Genomic DNA, 13,583 nt, shown 5'->3' with positions numbered 1-13,583 from the left:
ATACAGCTTCTCATCACCTCCACCTCTAGCTCCCAGCCAAAGGCATTATGTCATCTCTTTTCTTTACTATAGTAATAAGCCTCCTAAATTGGACTCCTTGCCCCCACAAAACAGAAAGTTCATACAGCAGCAAGAATAGTCCTTTTCAAACCTAAGTCAGATCATGTCACTTTGCTGCTCAAAACTTCTCATTACTTGCCATATCACTTGGAATAAAAACCAAAGTTTTGGGGCTTCCCTGGTGGCGCAGTGGTTGAGAGTCCGCCTGCTGATGCAGGGGACACGGGTTCGTGCCCCGGTCCGGGAAGATCCCACGTGCCGCGGAGCGGCTGGGCCCGTGAGCCATGGCCGCTGAGCCTGCGCGTCCGGAGCCTGTGCTCCGCAGCAGGAGAGGCCACAACAGTGAGGGGCCCGTGTACCGCAAAAAAAAAAAAAAAAAAAAAAAGCAAAAACCAAAGTTTTTATGTTCTCCTACAACGCCTCCCTACAATCTAGCCCCAGCAGCCTACTTCATCCACTACTCTTCCCCACACACACGCCACTCCAGCTACACTGGCCTTGCTTTTCCTCAAACACATTAAGCGTATCCTGCCCCAGAGCCTTTGTCCTTGCTTTGTCCTCAACCTGAAACCCTTTTTCCCTGGGCATCTGCATAACTTCTCTCTCACATCATTTAGACTCAACTGTTACCTTGTGAGGAAGACCTTTTCTCACTATCCTATCTAAACTAGCAACTCCCTACCCATACTGTCACTCTCAATCTTCTTATCTGCTTTATTTTTTCTTAGCACCCATCAGCACCTGACACAGAATATAATTATTTATTTACTGTCTGTCTTCCCCAAATACTAAAAGGCAAGCACCACGAGAGTAGTGATTTTGTTTTATTCAAAGAGCAGCACAAAGAAGAGTATCTGGCATTTAGCCTGGTAGATATTTGCTGAATAACAAAATAAGTAATAGCAAGTCATTATGCTAAAAGTTTTATAAAGATTAGCTCATTTAATCTTTGGAAAAACTACATGAAAGTAATATTATTATTCCAATTTTACCAAGGAGACAAAGGCACAAGAGATTAAATAACTTATATGTCACACAGTTGGTAAGTAGTATAGTCAGCTTCCTGAATCTTTTAAACGAGATGAAGTTAGATCATACAAATGGAGTATTTAACAAAAAGTTTGGCACAAAAAATACATAACATTTATGGAATACTTACTATGTGCCAAACATTAATGTAAGATTTTTATGTGTATTTACTCATTTAATTCTCATATTGTTTAATAAGTGGTTGCTATTATTTTTACTATTTACTATTTATCAAGGTACCAACCTGAACTCAACAGAAGTCACATAAAAGATGCTGCTGTGACAGAAATAGCACAAACTCCAACATTTACCAAATCAAAATTAACTGAAATTCACATCATACAGACACATAGTTAACTGTATGTTTGCTAGCCTGTAGTTCTCAAAAAGCCCTCTAATATAGACAAAATAGTCACAGAGTTTCTTCATTAAAAAAAAAAATCTACCCCTCCCCTAAAATTCTGGCTGCTACTCCATACTGCATCATATTATGTTTAATCCATTTTTTATTATAAGTTTAAAATTATGTGATTAAAGTAGATCTTTTCAATGTTTAAAACAGAACTTATTCATTTGTACCAAATACTACTGAAATCACCAAGTTTATCTAGTGTAAACAACTCTCTGTTTTAAAAGTCGGTTTTATTACCAAAAGTAAATTTTGAGCATCTGAGAAAATAAAGTACCCAATTCCTTTATCCTTGAGTTAAAGTGAAAGCCACAGGGATCATGAAATTTAGTGAATATAACTTCTTCAGTTCAACACAGCATTTGATTTTTAATTTTTAATTCAATCCGTAGATATTCATTCTTTATTAATAATTAACATATGAAAGATTCTGGGTAAAGACCCTTAAAACTTACGGTGCAATAATGGCTCTAGCAGGTCTTTTTGTGGACTGTACTTGTGAAAGCCAACCTTCTAGCTGTGCATTCAGTTGCGGTCCTATAAAAAGAGAAAGAGAGAAACAGGAGTGAGCAAAGCAATACAGTACTAATAACCATACATGACACAAAGTCCTCACTGAACCTATTTGGAACTAAAATAGCTTAATGGGCAGTGGATCATCATTTTGGATGTTAATGTTTGAAACTTAACCAACTACAAAGTTTCTAGTAGCAAGCCATATGATAAAGACAAGCACTGATTAAACAAAATTTGCTTTTATCCACCCACTTATTTATTTACAACCATCTTCATTCAAGAACAACAATACAATCTACAATTTGAGGCAATGATCAAACAAAATGAAACAAGAAAGAGAAAACTATAGTATATGAAAAGAAAATAAGTGAATATATTTTAGAGTACCAAAACCTGCCTTAATCACTAAAATCACATTCATGGAGTGATCATTACCACACTCAATGATCTTTCCTGCCATCCACTCCAGCCCCCTATTCCCATCACCATATCAATAACCACTGTAACTACACCACCTCAAAAATCTGTTTCAAGCATCCCACTCTCTTCACTTCCTATCATTCCAGTTCACGTCTAGAAATCTGTTGGAGTCACTTTTCCAACTGTCCTTCATCCTCTCTTCTTCACTTTTTATACCCATCCTGAGATTTGATGATCCATCACTATAATCACTCCCTTGCCTGTGGCCTCCCTCCTTTGCTCCTCTCTTCCTCCAGCGTAGTCAAATCATAGTTAAAACCAACCTTCCACTTAACAAAGCACCTCCATCTGAACAGCTGAATGAGACTGTAAAGAAACACAACCATATGAACTTTGAAATTATACTCATAAATTACAGCAGATCCTTAGCAAACAAAGCTCAGAAATCATACCACGACAACCTAGTGAATTTGCTCACCTATCTTTAAGACAGTTACTTCATATAGCTTCTCTTTTTACCTTAAACCATCATCCCCTTCCCATTTCCATTCCCAAGAGATGATCAAACCTTTCATTTTGTTAAGGAAAAACAAGCAGAATAACCAACCATCCTGGTTGCTCAGGACTTTGCCAGTTTTATCACTGGAAGTCCTGCATCCTGGGAAACCTCCCAGTCTCAGGCAAACCTGAATGTTAGTCGCCCTAAATTCAGAAGAGAACTACTTCCTCTTCCCACCATTTATTCTGCTTTCCCTCCTGTTTCAACAAACTGTCCTTGCTCCTATCAAAAGTCAAACAAATTACTTCTGCACTGGATCTCACTTTGTTTTTCATACTCAAGGACTCTGCTCTTACAACTGTCCTTGTCTCCTCACTAACTTTTCCCTTTTTACTAGATCATTATCATTACCGTGCAAATATGCAATACTAGCAAATTGATTTCCCCCCAACTACTGCCCCCTTTTTCTGTGGCTCTCTCTTCTTAAACCTTTAATAAAAAAAATATTTAAACATTACAAAAGAACATAGATAATAATATAACAAACACTCATGGATTGACTGACCAAATAAATTAAACCTTAACATTCTAACGTATTTACTTAAGATCTACTTTTATTAAGAAATAAAATACTGGACTTCTCTGGTGGTCCAGTGGTTAAGAATCTGCCTGCCAGTGCAGGGGACACAGGTTCAATCCCTGGTCCAGGAAGATACCACATGCCGCAGAGCAACTAAGCCTGTGCGCCACAACTACTGAGCCCGTGCTCTAGAGCCTACAAGCCACGACTACTGAGCCCACACAACACAACTACTGAAGCCCACATGCTCTGGGGCCCGTGTGCAGCAACTACTGAGCCCTCATGCTGCAACTACTGAAGCCCATGCACCTAGAACCCGTGCTCTGCAACAAGAGAAGCCACCGCAATGAGAAGCCCGTGCACCTCAATGAAGAGTAGCCACCACTCCCCGCAACTAGAGAAAGCCCACGCACAGCAACAACCCAGTGCAGTCAAAAAAAATACTAAAATTTTTTTTAATTATTAATTTAAAAAAAAGAAATAAAATATTAAAGACATCTGAATTCCTTGCTGATCCCATTATATACCTCCCTCCTAAGGTAACCAAGGTAAACCACTTTCTGATTTTGGTGTTTATTATTGCGTTATACATTTACTAATTTATGTATCCATAAATAATACATGTATTATTTTGTTCTGCATGTTATTTTTTTGTTTTGTTTTTAAATGTTATATAAATGTAGTGTACCTGTTCTTCTAAACTACTTTTAGTCAAATTATTTTTTACAATTATTCATGTCGATACGTGTAGCTCTAATTTATTCATTTTCAATGCTGTATAGTATTGTAATATAGGAATATACCAAAATTTATCTGTTCATTCTCCTACTCAGACAGTTTGGTTGTTTCCACTGTTTCACTGTTAGTATACAATGCTACAAGTCTCTCATTAACGTGTGTTAAGAGTCTCTCTGGGATTTATCTAGAAGTAAAAGTACTGGATCATTGAGTATGAACATCTTCAACTTTACTAGAACATGACTAAGTTGCCCACTGAAGCAGGCAGATCAATTTACTCACCAGTGTAAGAGCAAATAATAACAGATTTAATTCTCCCTGTTAAAAATAAGAGAAGAGACACCACACATATACTTTTCTTTAAAAATTGTAATTCTAAATTCTTTCTGTTTGAAATGTACACAAATCTTTTAAAAAGCTAAATAAATATCATATGATATCGCTAATATGTGGAATCTAAAAAAGGGGGTACACATGAACTTATCTACAAAACAAAAATAGAGTTACAGTTGTAGAAAGCAAACTCATGGTTACCAGGTGATGTTAGGGGGGGATAAATTGAAAGACTGGGCTTGACATGTACACACCACTACATAAAAACTAGATAACTAAAAAGGGCCTACAGTATAGCACAGGGAACTCTACTCAATAGTCTGTAATGGCCTATATGGCAAAAGAATCTAAAGAAGAGTGGATATATGTATAACTGATAAACTTTGCTGTACACCTGAAACTAACACAACATTGCAAATCAACAACACTCCAATAAAAAAATTTTTTTTAATAAATTTACCTATTTTTAGCTGCATTGGGTCTTCATTGCTGCATGCTGGCTTTCTCTAGTTGTGGTGAGTGGGGGCTACTCTTCATTAAGGTGCGCAGGCTTCTCATTGCGGTGGCTCCTCTTGTTGCGGAGTACAGGCTCTAGGCACGTGGGCTCAGTAGTTGTGACTCGCGGGCTCTAGAGCACAGGCTCAGTAGTTGTGACGTGCAGGCTTAGTTGCTCCGTGGCATGTGGGATCTTCCCGGACCAGGGCTCGAACCTGTGTCCCCTGCATTGGCAGGCGGATTCTTAACCACTGCGCCACCAGGGAAGTCCCAAAAATTGTTTTAAAAATAAAATTAAAATTAAAATTAAAGGGACTTTCCTGGTGGCGCAGTGGTTAAGAATCCGCCTGCCAATGCAGGGGACACGGGTTCGAGCCCTGGTCCGGGAAGATCCCACATGCCACGGAGCAACTAAGCCCACGCACCACAACTCCTGAGCCTGCGCTCTAGAGCCCGCGAGTCACAACTACTGAGCCCACGAGCCACAACTACTGAGTCCGCGTGCCACAACTGCTGATGCCCACGCACCTAGAGCCAGTGCTCCACAACAAGAGAAGCCACCGCAGTGAGAAGTCCGTGCACCACAATGATGAGTGGCCCCCGCTCACCGCAACTGGAGAAAGCCCACATGATGCAACAAAGACCCAACGCAGCCATAAATAAATAAAGACATTTATTAAAAATAAAAACTTTCTAAAAAGTTAAATTTTAAAAAAAAGCTAAATAAGCCTTTAACCAGCAACTCAGGACCATCTTTCTCAAGGACCCAAAAGCCATCTCTTTGAAATGTGATCATCAAGGGAGATAGTGCCCCTTTCTGCCAGTTTCTGTGGGATAGGAACTAACTTCAGAGGGCCACCTAGCCCCAAGTTGCAAAATTACCTCCTGTCATAAAAATATGTAAGTTTAGTTTTCCTTTGGATAAAGCAATTAGCTAATACATATGGTCACCTCAATTACCAAGTGAATTTAGGATGAACTATGTGTGACAAATGTTTCTATCAAGTCCTCTTACTTGAACACTACTCAATTTATCTTGAGAATATGCATATAATGGGTTTTATCTGCTTAGCTAAATAAAAGGATGAGCACTCTTCACATCTTCGCAATCTGTTAGCAGATAGCCGGTGATGTGCATCATATTGTGGCTTAATGCTTAGTCAAAAATAAAATTTTCTTTCTCTCTACCTTTGAAGAGAAGTTTTCTGAGATGGCAGGAGGTTCTGGTTTAAATTATATTTCTCCAACATCAGCAATGGCTCAAAATTCCCATTTTCCTACATCCTTACCAACATCTGATACTGTCAGAATTTTTAATTTTTGCCAATTTGATGGGTATGAAATTGTACCCCTTTGTTTCTTCTAATTTGTACTTGCCAAATATCCATTGAGATGAAGCATTTACGGATTTGGAAATTCTGTGTTTAGGACTATATACATAAACAAGTCAAGTTTATAAATGGCTAGCCCATCTATAAACTGCCAAAGTACAAAAAAGGTCTGATTCAGCAATCAAATGATGTACTTTATTTTCAAAACTTAAATTTAAGAACAGTTACCATAAAACTTATATTAAATAATTTCATTACTAATTCAAGGAAAAATGGTTCCTAATTTGAAAGTAAATTAAAATTTTAGCTTCCTAATAAATTTAATGTTAACTTAAAATTAGTATTTCCATGTCACAGGCAGTTTACAAAACAAATTTAAAACTAAATAAAACAAAGAGGGCTTCCCTGGTGGCCCAGTGGTTGAGAGTCCACCTGCCGATGCAGGGGACATGGGTTCATGCCCTGGTCCGGGAAGATCCCACAAGCTGTGGAACGGCTAGGCCCGTGAACCATGGCTGCTGAACCTGCACGACCGGAGCCTGTGCTCCTCAACGGGAGAGGCCACAACAGTGAGAGGCCTGGGTACCGCAAAAAAAAACAAAGAAAACAGTATCTCCCAATTCAGCAACCCTACTGCCACCAACCTCACTGGTTTTAAGCACTAAACCAAGCTTTCTTAACAGTCCTTCTGTAAAAGAACCAGTTTCTTCATAAGGATCCTAAGGTAAAAGTCAAACTCACAAGTTTCTCAATTATTTTTAAGTAAGATAACTGAGTGTATCTATTTATTACAAATGGCTGCTTAACTGTTGATCTGTAAAGTGTCAAATAAAAAATAAATTTGCATTCTTCCACAGAGGCTGATACTTGGCAATATGGTATCCTTAATACATGAAGGTGATGTAGAATGTGTGCTTTCTTTCTCAAATATCACTGAATTTGAAGGCACACTGATGAATGGAAAAAATGAATCAAAAGGAAATATCTTAGCAAAACTACTTCATGGTTGTGTGACCTTGCCCTGAGAGGAATAAATGGGCATGTAAACCTTTGGATAAACAGTAAAAGTAGGTTCCCAAAGGATCAATGCTAAGGTATTTCCTTAAGAAACAGACAATAAATAATGTGTTGTAGGAAAGTCAGTACACTTCTGTTTGAGTCCCAATTAAATCAAACAGTATTTCACAAAAAAGTTTATTTGCATGGTGACAAAACCACAAAGATACTAAACACACACACAAACACACACGCACATTTTCAGGAATTCCTATGCAACTAATTAACAGAACCATTCTAAAATATGGTAATTAAGTAAGCCAAATTGATTTTTAACTCTCTTTAGTCTGCTCCTCCTATTCCTCTTCAGAGAGAAAAATGAATTCAACAGCCTCCTGACTCTGAAAAAAATCATGTGTTCTATAAACTGTTCTCAAAAAATGTGCAATGGAACTACCTGAGGATCTCATTAAAATACTAATTATGATTCTATAGGCCTGGAGTGGGGCCTGAGATCCTTCATTTCTAATATGCTCTGCAAGTAACAGCAACGTTTGCTGGCCTATAGACCACACTCCAATACCAAGTCTAGATCAACGGTGGCCAACCAAAAAAGGGACTTGGACCGCAAAGACTCCACAAAACTATATGCATAACAAGTTTTACCTAAAGATAAAATAAATCTCTAGATAAACGTAAGATCTATCAATTACAGATTAAGAAATACATATTCATTTAACAGTGGCAATGAAACTTCTTTTACCTTTTTTAAATCATCTATTTTGTCAATCAAGAGAGAGTAAAGAATAATTACTGGGGCTTCCCTGGTGGCGCAGTGGTTGAGAGTCCGCCTGCCGATGCAGGGGATGCGGGTTCGTGCCCCGGTCTGGGAAGATCCCACATGCCGCGGAGCGGCTGGGTCCGTGCGCCATGGCCGCTGAGCCTGCGCATCCAGGAGCCTGTGCTCCGCAATGGGAGAGGCCACAGCAGTGAGAAGCCCGCGTAACGCAAAAAAAAAAAAAAAAAAAAAAAAAAAAAGAATAATTACTGTCCTCTAGGAAATTCCATACTTTCTAACATGAAGTACCTTCCTTAAAAAGAGGAAAGTAGAGAAGAAGAAGAACCACCCTGCAGCCTTGGAACGAAAACCACATTCACAGAAAGATAGACAAGATGAAAAAGCAGAGGGCTATGTACCAGATGAAGGAACAAGATAAAACCCCAGAAAAACAACTAATTGAAGTGGAGACAGGCAACCTTCCAGAAAAAGAATTCAGAATAATGATAGTGAACATGATCCAGGACCTCGAAAAAGAATGGAGGCAAAGATCGAGAAGATGCAAGAAATGTTTAAGAAAGACCTAGAAGAATTTAAGAACAAACACCTAGAAGAATTCAAGAACAAACAAACAGAGAAAAACAATACAATAACTGAGATGAAAAATACACTAGAAGGAATCAATAGCAAAATAACTGAGGCAGAAGAATGGATAAGTGACCTGGAAAACAGAAGGGTATAAATCACTGCCAAGGAACAGAATAAAGAAAAAAGTATGAAAAGAAATGAAGACAGCCTAAAAGACCTCTGGGACAACATGAAACGCAACAATATTCACATTATAGGGGTCCCAGAAGGAGAAGAGAGAGAAAGGACTCAAGAAAATATTTGAAGAGATTATAGTCGAAAACTTCCCTAACATGGGAAAGGAAATAGCCACCCATGTACAGGAAGCGCAGAGAGTTCCAGGCAGGATAAACCCAAGGAGAAACGCCAAGAAACATAGTAATCAAACTGACGAAAATTAAAGACAAAGAAAAATTACTGAAAGCAACAAGGGAAAACTGATAAATAACATACAAGGGAACTCCCATAACATTAACAGCTGATTTCTCAGCAGAAACTCTACAAGCCAGAAGGGAGTGGCATGATACATTTTAAGTGATGATAGGGAAGAACCTACAACCAAGATTACTCTACCCAGCAAGGATCTCATTCAGTTTCGACAGAGAAATCAAAAGCTTTACAGACAAGCAAAAGCTAAGAAAATTCAGCACCACCAAACCAGCTCTAAAGCTACAACAAATGTTAAAGGAACTTCTCTAAGTGGAAAACACAAGAGAAGAAAACGACCAACAAAAACAAAGACAAAACAATTAAGAAAATGGTCATAGGAACACACATATTGATAATTACCTAAACTGTGAATGGATTAAATGCTCCAACCAAAAGACACAGGCTGGCTGAATGGATACAAAAACAAGACCCATATATATGCTGTCTACAAGAGACCCACTTCAGACCTAGGGACACATACAGACTGAAAGTGAGGGGATGGCGAAAGATATTCCATGCAAATGGAAATCAAAAGAAAGCTGGAGTAGCAATACTCACACCAGATAAAATAAACTTTAAAATAAAGAATGTTACAAGAGACAAGGAAGGACACAACATAATGATCAAGGGATCAATCCAAGAAGAAGATATAACAGTTACAAATATATATTCACCCAACACAGGAGCACCTCAATACATAAGGCAACTGCTAACAGCTATAAAAGAGGAAATAGACAGTAACACAATAATAGTGGGGGACTTTAACACCTCACTTACACCAGTGGACAGATCATCCAGACAGAAAATTAATAAGGAAACACAAGCTTTAAATGACACAACAGACCAGATAGATTTAATTGATATTTATAGGATATTCCATCCAAAAACAGCAGATGACACTTTTCTATAGTGCACACAGAACATTCTCCAGGATAGATCACATCTTGGGTCACAAATCAAGCCTTGGAAAATTTAAGAAAACTGAAATCATATCAAGTATCTTTTCCGACCACAACGCTATGAGATTAGAAATAAATTACAGGGAAAAAAACGTAAAAAAGACAAACACATGGAGGCTAAACAAAACATTACTAAATAACCAAGAGATCACTGAAGATATCAAGGAGAAAATAAAAAAATACCTAGAGACAAATGACAACGAAAACATGACAATCCAAAACCTATGGGATGCAGCAAAAGCAGTTCGAAGAGGGAAGTTTATAGCAATACAATCCTACCTCAAGAAACAAGAAAAATCTCAAATAAACAATCTAACCTTACACCTAAAGGAACTAGAGAAAGAAGAATAAACAAAACCCAAAGTTAGGAGAAAGAAAGAAAACATAAAGATCAGAGCAAAAATAAATGAAATAGAAACAAAGCAGCAGCAAAGATAATAGAATTAAAGCCTGGTTCTTTGAGAAGATAAACAAAATTGATAAACCTTTAGCCAGACTCATCAAGAAAAAGAGGGAGAGGACTCAAATCAATAAAATTAGAAATGAAAGAAGTTACAACAGACACTGGAGAAGTACAAAGCATCCTAAGAGACTACTACAAGCAAATGTATGCCAATAAAATGGACAACTTGGAAGAAATGGACAAATTCTTAGAAAGGTATAACCTTCCAAGACTGAACCAGGAAGAAATAGAAAATATGAACAGACCAATCACAAGTAATGAAATTGAAACTGTGATTAAAGATCTTCCAAGAGTGCTTCCCTGGTGGCGCAGTGGCTGAGAGTCTGCCTGCCGATGCAGGGGACACAGGTTCATGCCCCGGTTCGGGAAGATTCCACATGCTGCGGAGCGCCTGGGCCTGTGAGCCATGGCCTCTGAGCCTGCGTGTCCGGAGCCTGTGCTCCACAACGGGAGAGGCCACAGCAATGAGAGGCCTGCGTAGCGCAAAAAAAAAAAAAAAAAATCTTCCAAGAAACAAAAGTCCAGGACCAGATGGCTTCACAGGTGAATTCTATCAAACGTTTAGAGGAGAGCTAACACCCACCCTTCTCAAACTCTTCCAAAATATCACAGAGGATGGAACACTCCCAATCTCATTCTACCAGACCACCATCACCCTGATACCAAAACCGGACAAAGATGACACAAAAAAAGAAAATCACAGAGCAATATCACCGATGAAGATAGATGCGAAAATCCTGAACAAGGTACTAGCAAACAGAATCCAACAACACCATGGTGTATGATTAAAAGGATCATACACCATGATCAAGTGGGATTTATTCTAGGGATGCAATGATTCTTCAATATACACAAATCAATCAATGTGATACACCATATTAACAAATTGAAGAATAAAAACCAAATGATCATCTGAATAGATGCAGAAAAAGGTTTTGACAAAATTCCACACCCATTTATGATAAAAACTCTCCAGAAAGTGGGCATAGAGGGAACCTACCTCAACATAATAAAGGTCATATACGACAAACCCACAGCAAACATCATTCTCAGTGGTGAAAAACTGAAAGCATTTCCTCTAAGATCAGGAAGAAGACAAGGATGTCCACTCTCGACACTATTATTCAACATAGTTTTGGAAGTCCTAGCCACGGGAGTCAGAGAAGAAAAAGAAATAAAAGGAATCCAAATCAGAAAAGAAGAAGTAAAACTGTCACTGTTTGCAGATGACATGATACTATACATAGATAATCCAAAAGATGCCACCAGAAAACTACTAGAGCTAATCAATGAATTTGGTAAAGTTGCAGGATACAAAATTAATGCACAGAAATCTCTTGCATTCCTATGCACTAACAACAAAATATCAGAAAGAAATTAAAGAGAAACAATCTCATTCACCATTGCAACAAAAATAATAAAATACAAAGGAATAAACCTACCTAAGGAGGTAAAAGACCTGTACTCAGAAAACTGTAAGACACTGGTGAAAGAAATCAAAGATGACACAAACAGAAGGAGAGATATACCATATTCTTTGATTGGAAGGATGAATATTATGAAAATGACTATACTACCCAAAGCAATCTACAGGTTCAACTCAATCCCTATCAAATTACCAATGCCATTTTTTACGGAACTAGAATAAAAAATCTTAAAGTTTGTATGGAGACACCAAAGACCCCAAATAGGCAAAGCAGTCTTGAGGGAAAAAACGGAGCTGGAAGAATGAGACTCCCTGACTTCAGATGATACTACAAAGCTACAGAAATCAAGACAATACGGTACTGGCACAACAACAGAAATATAGATCAGTGGAACAAGACAGAAAGCCAAGAGATAAACCCATGCACCTATGGTCAACTAATCTATGACAAAGGAGGCAAGAGTATACAATGGAGAAAAGATAGTCTCTTCAATAAGTGGTGCTAGGAAAACTGGACAGCTACCTATAAAAGAATGAAATCAGAACACTCCCTAACACCATACACAAAAATAAACTCAAAATGGATTAGAGACCTAAATGTAAGACCAGACACTATAATACTCTTAGAGGAAAACAAAGGAAGAACACTCTTTGACATAAATCACAGCAAGATCTTTTTTGATCCTCCTCCTAGAGGAATGGAAATAAAAACAAAAGTAAACAAATGGGACTTAGTGAAACTTAAAAGCTTTTGCAAAGCAAAGGAAACTACAAACAAGATGAAAAGACAGCCCTCAGAATGGGAGAAAATATTTGCAAACCAATCAACGGACAAAGGATTAATCTCCAAAATATATTAACAGCTCATGCAGCTCAATATTAAAAAAACAAACAACCCAATCCAAAAATGGGCAGAAGACCTAAATAGACATTTCTCCAAAGAAGACATACAGATAGCCAAGAAGTACATGAAAAGCTGCTCAACATCACTAATTATTAGAGAAATGCAAATCAAAACTACAGTGAGGTATCACCTACACCATTTAGAATGGACATCATCAGAAAATCTACAAACAACAAATGCTGGAGAGGGTGTGGAGTAAAGGGAACCCTCTTGCACTGCTGGTGGGTATGTAAATTGATACAGCCACTATGGAGAACAGTATGGAGGTTCCTTAAAAAACTAAAAATAGAATTACCATATGACCCAGCAATCCCACTACTGGGCATATACCCAGAGAAAACCATAATTCAAAAAGACACATACACCCCAGTGTTCACTGCAGTACTATTTACAATAGCCAGGTCATGGAAGCAACCTAAATGGCTATCGACAGCCGAATGGGTAAAGAAGATGTGGTACACATATACAATGGAATATTACTCAGCCATAAAAAGGAAAAACTGGGTCATTTGCAGAGATGTGGATGGATCTAGAGACTGTCATACAGAGTGAAGTAAGTCAGAAAGAGAAAAACAAATATCGTATATTAAC

General features: G+C 38.1%; 1 protein-coding gene across 3 annotated transcripts in view; it reads right to left on the bottom strand.

The window, feature by feature from the left end:
• MEMO1 (mediator of cell motility 1) overlaps window positions 1-13,583 on the bottom strand; it is a gene marked incomplete at its 5' end in the record, with an annotated part of 129,908 nt that overhangs the window by 63,357 nt on the left and 52,968 nt on the right. For all 3 annotated transcript variants that reach the window (XM_079721219.1, XM_079721220.1, XM_079721221.1), the window contains one exon: window positions 1,954-2,035. In XM_079721219.1, coding sequence (XP_079577345.1) covers window positions 1,954-2,035 — 82 coding nt within the window. The remainder of the gene's footprint in view (window positions 1-1,953; window positions 2,036-13,583) is intronic.

Source organism: Hyperoodon ampullatus, assembly GCF_949752795.1.
Source record: "Hyperoodon ampullatus genome assembly, chromosome: 15".
NCBI classification, from domain to species: Eukaryota; Metazoa; Chordata; class Mammalia; order Artiodactyla; family Ziphiidae; genus Hyperoodon; species Hyperoodon ampullatus.
The sequence above is the reverse complement of the archived record's forward strand: the minus strand, read 5'-3'. Positions and strand labels throughout refer to the sequence as shown.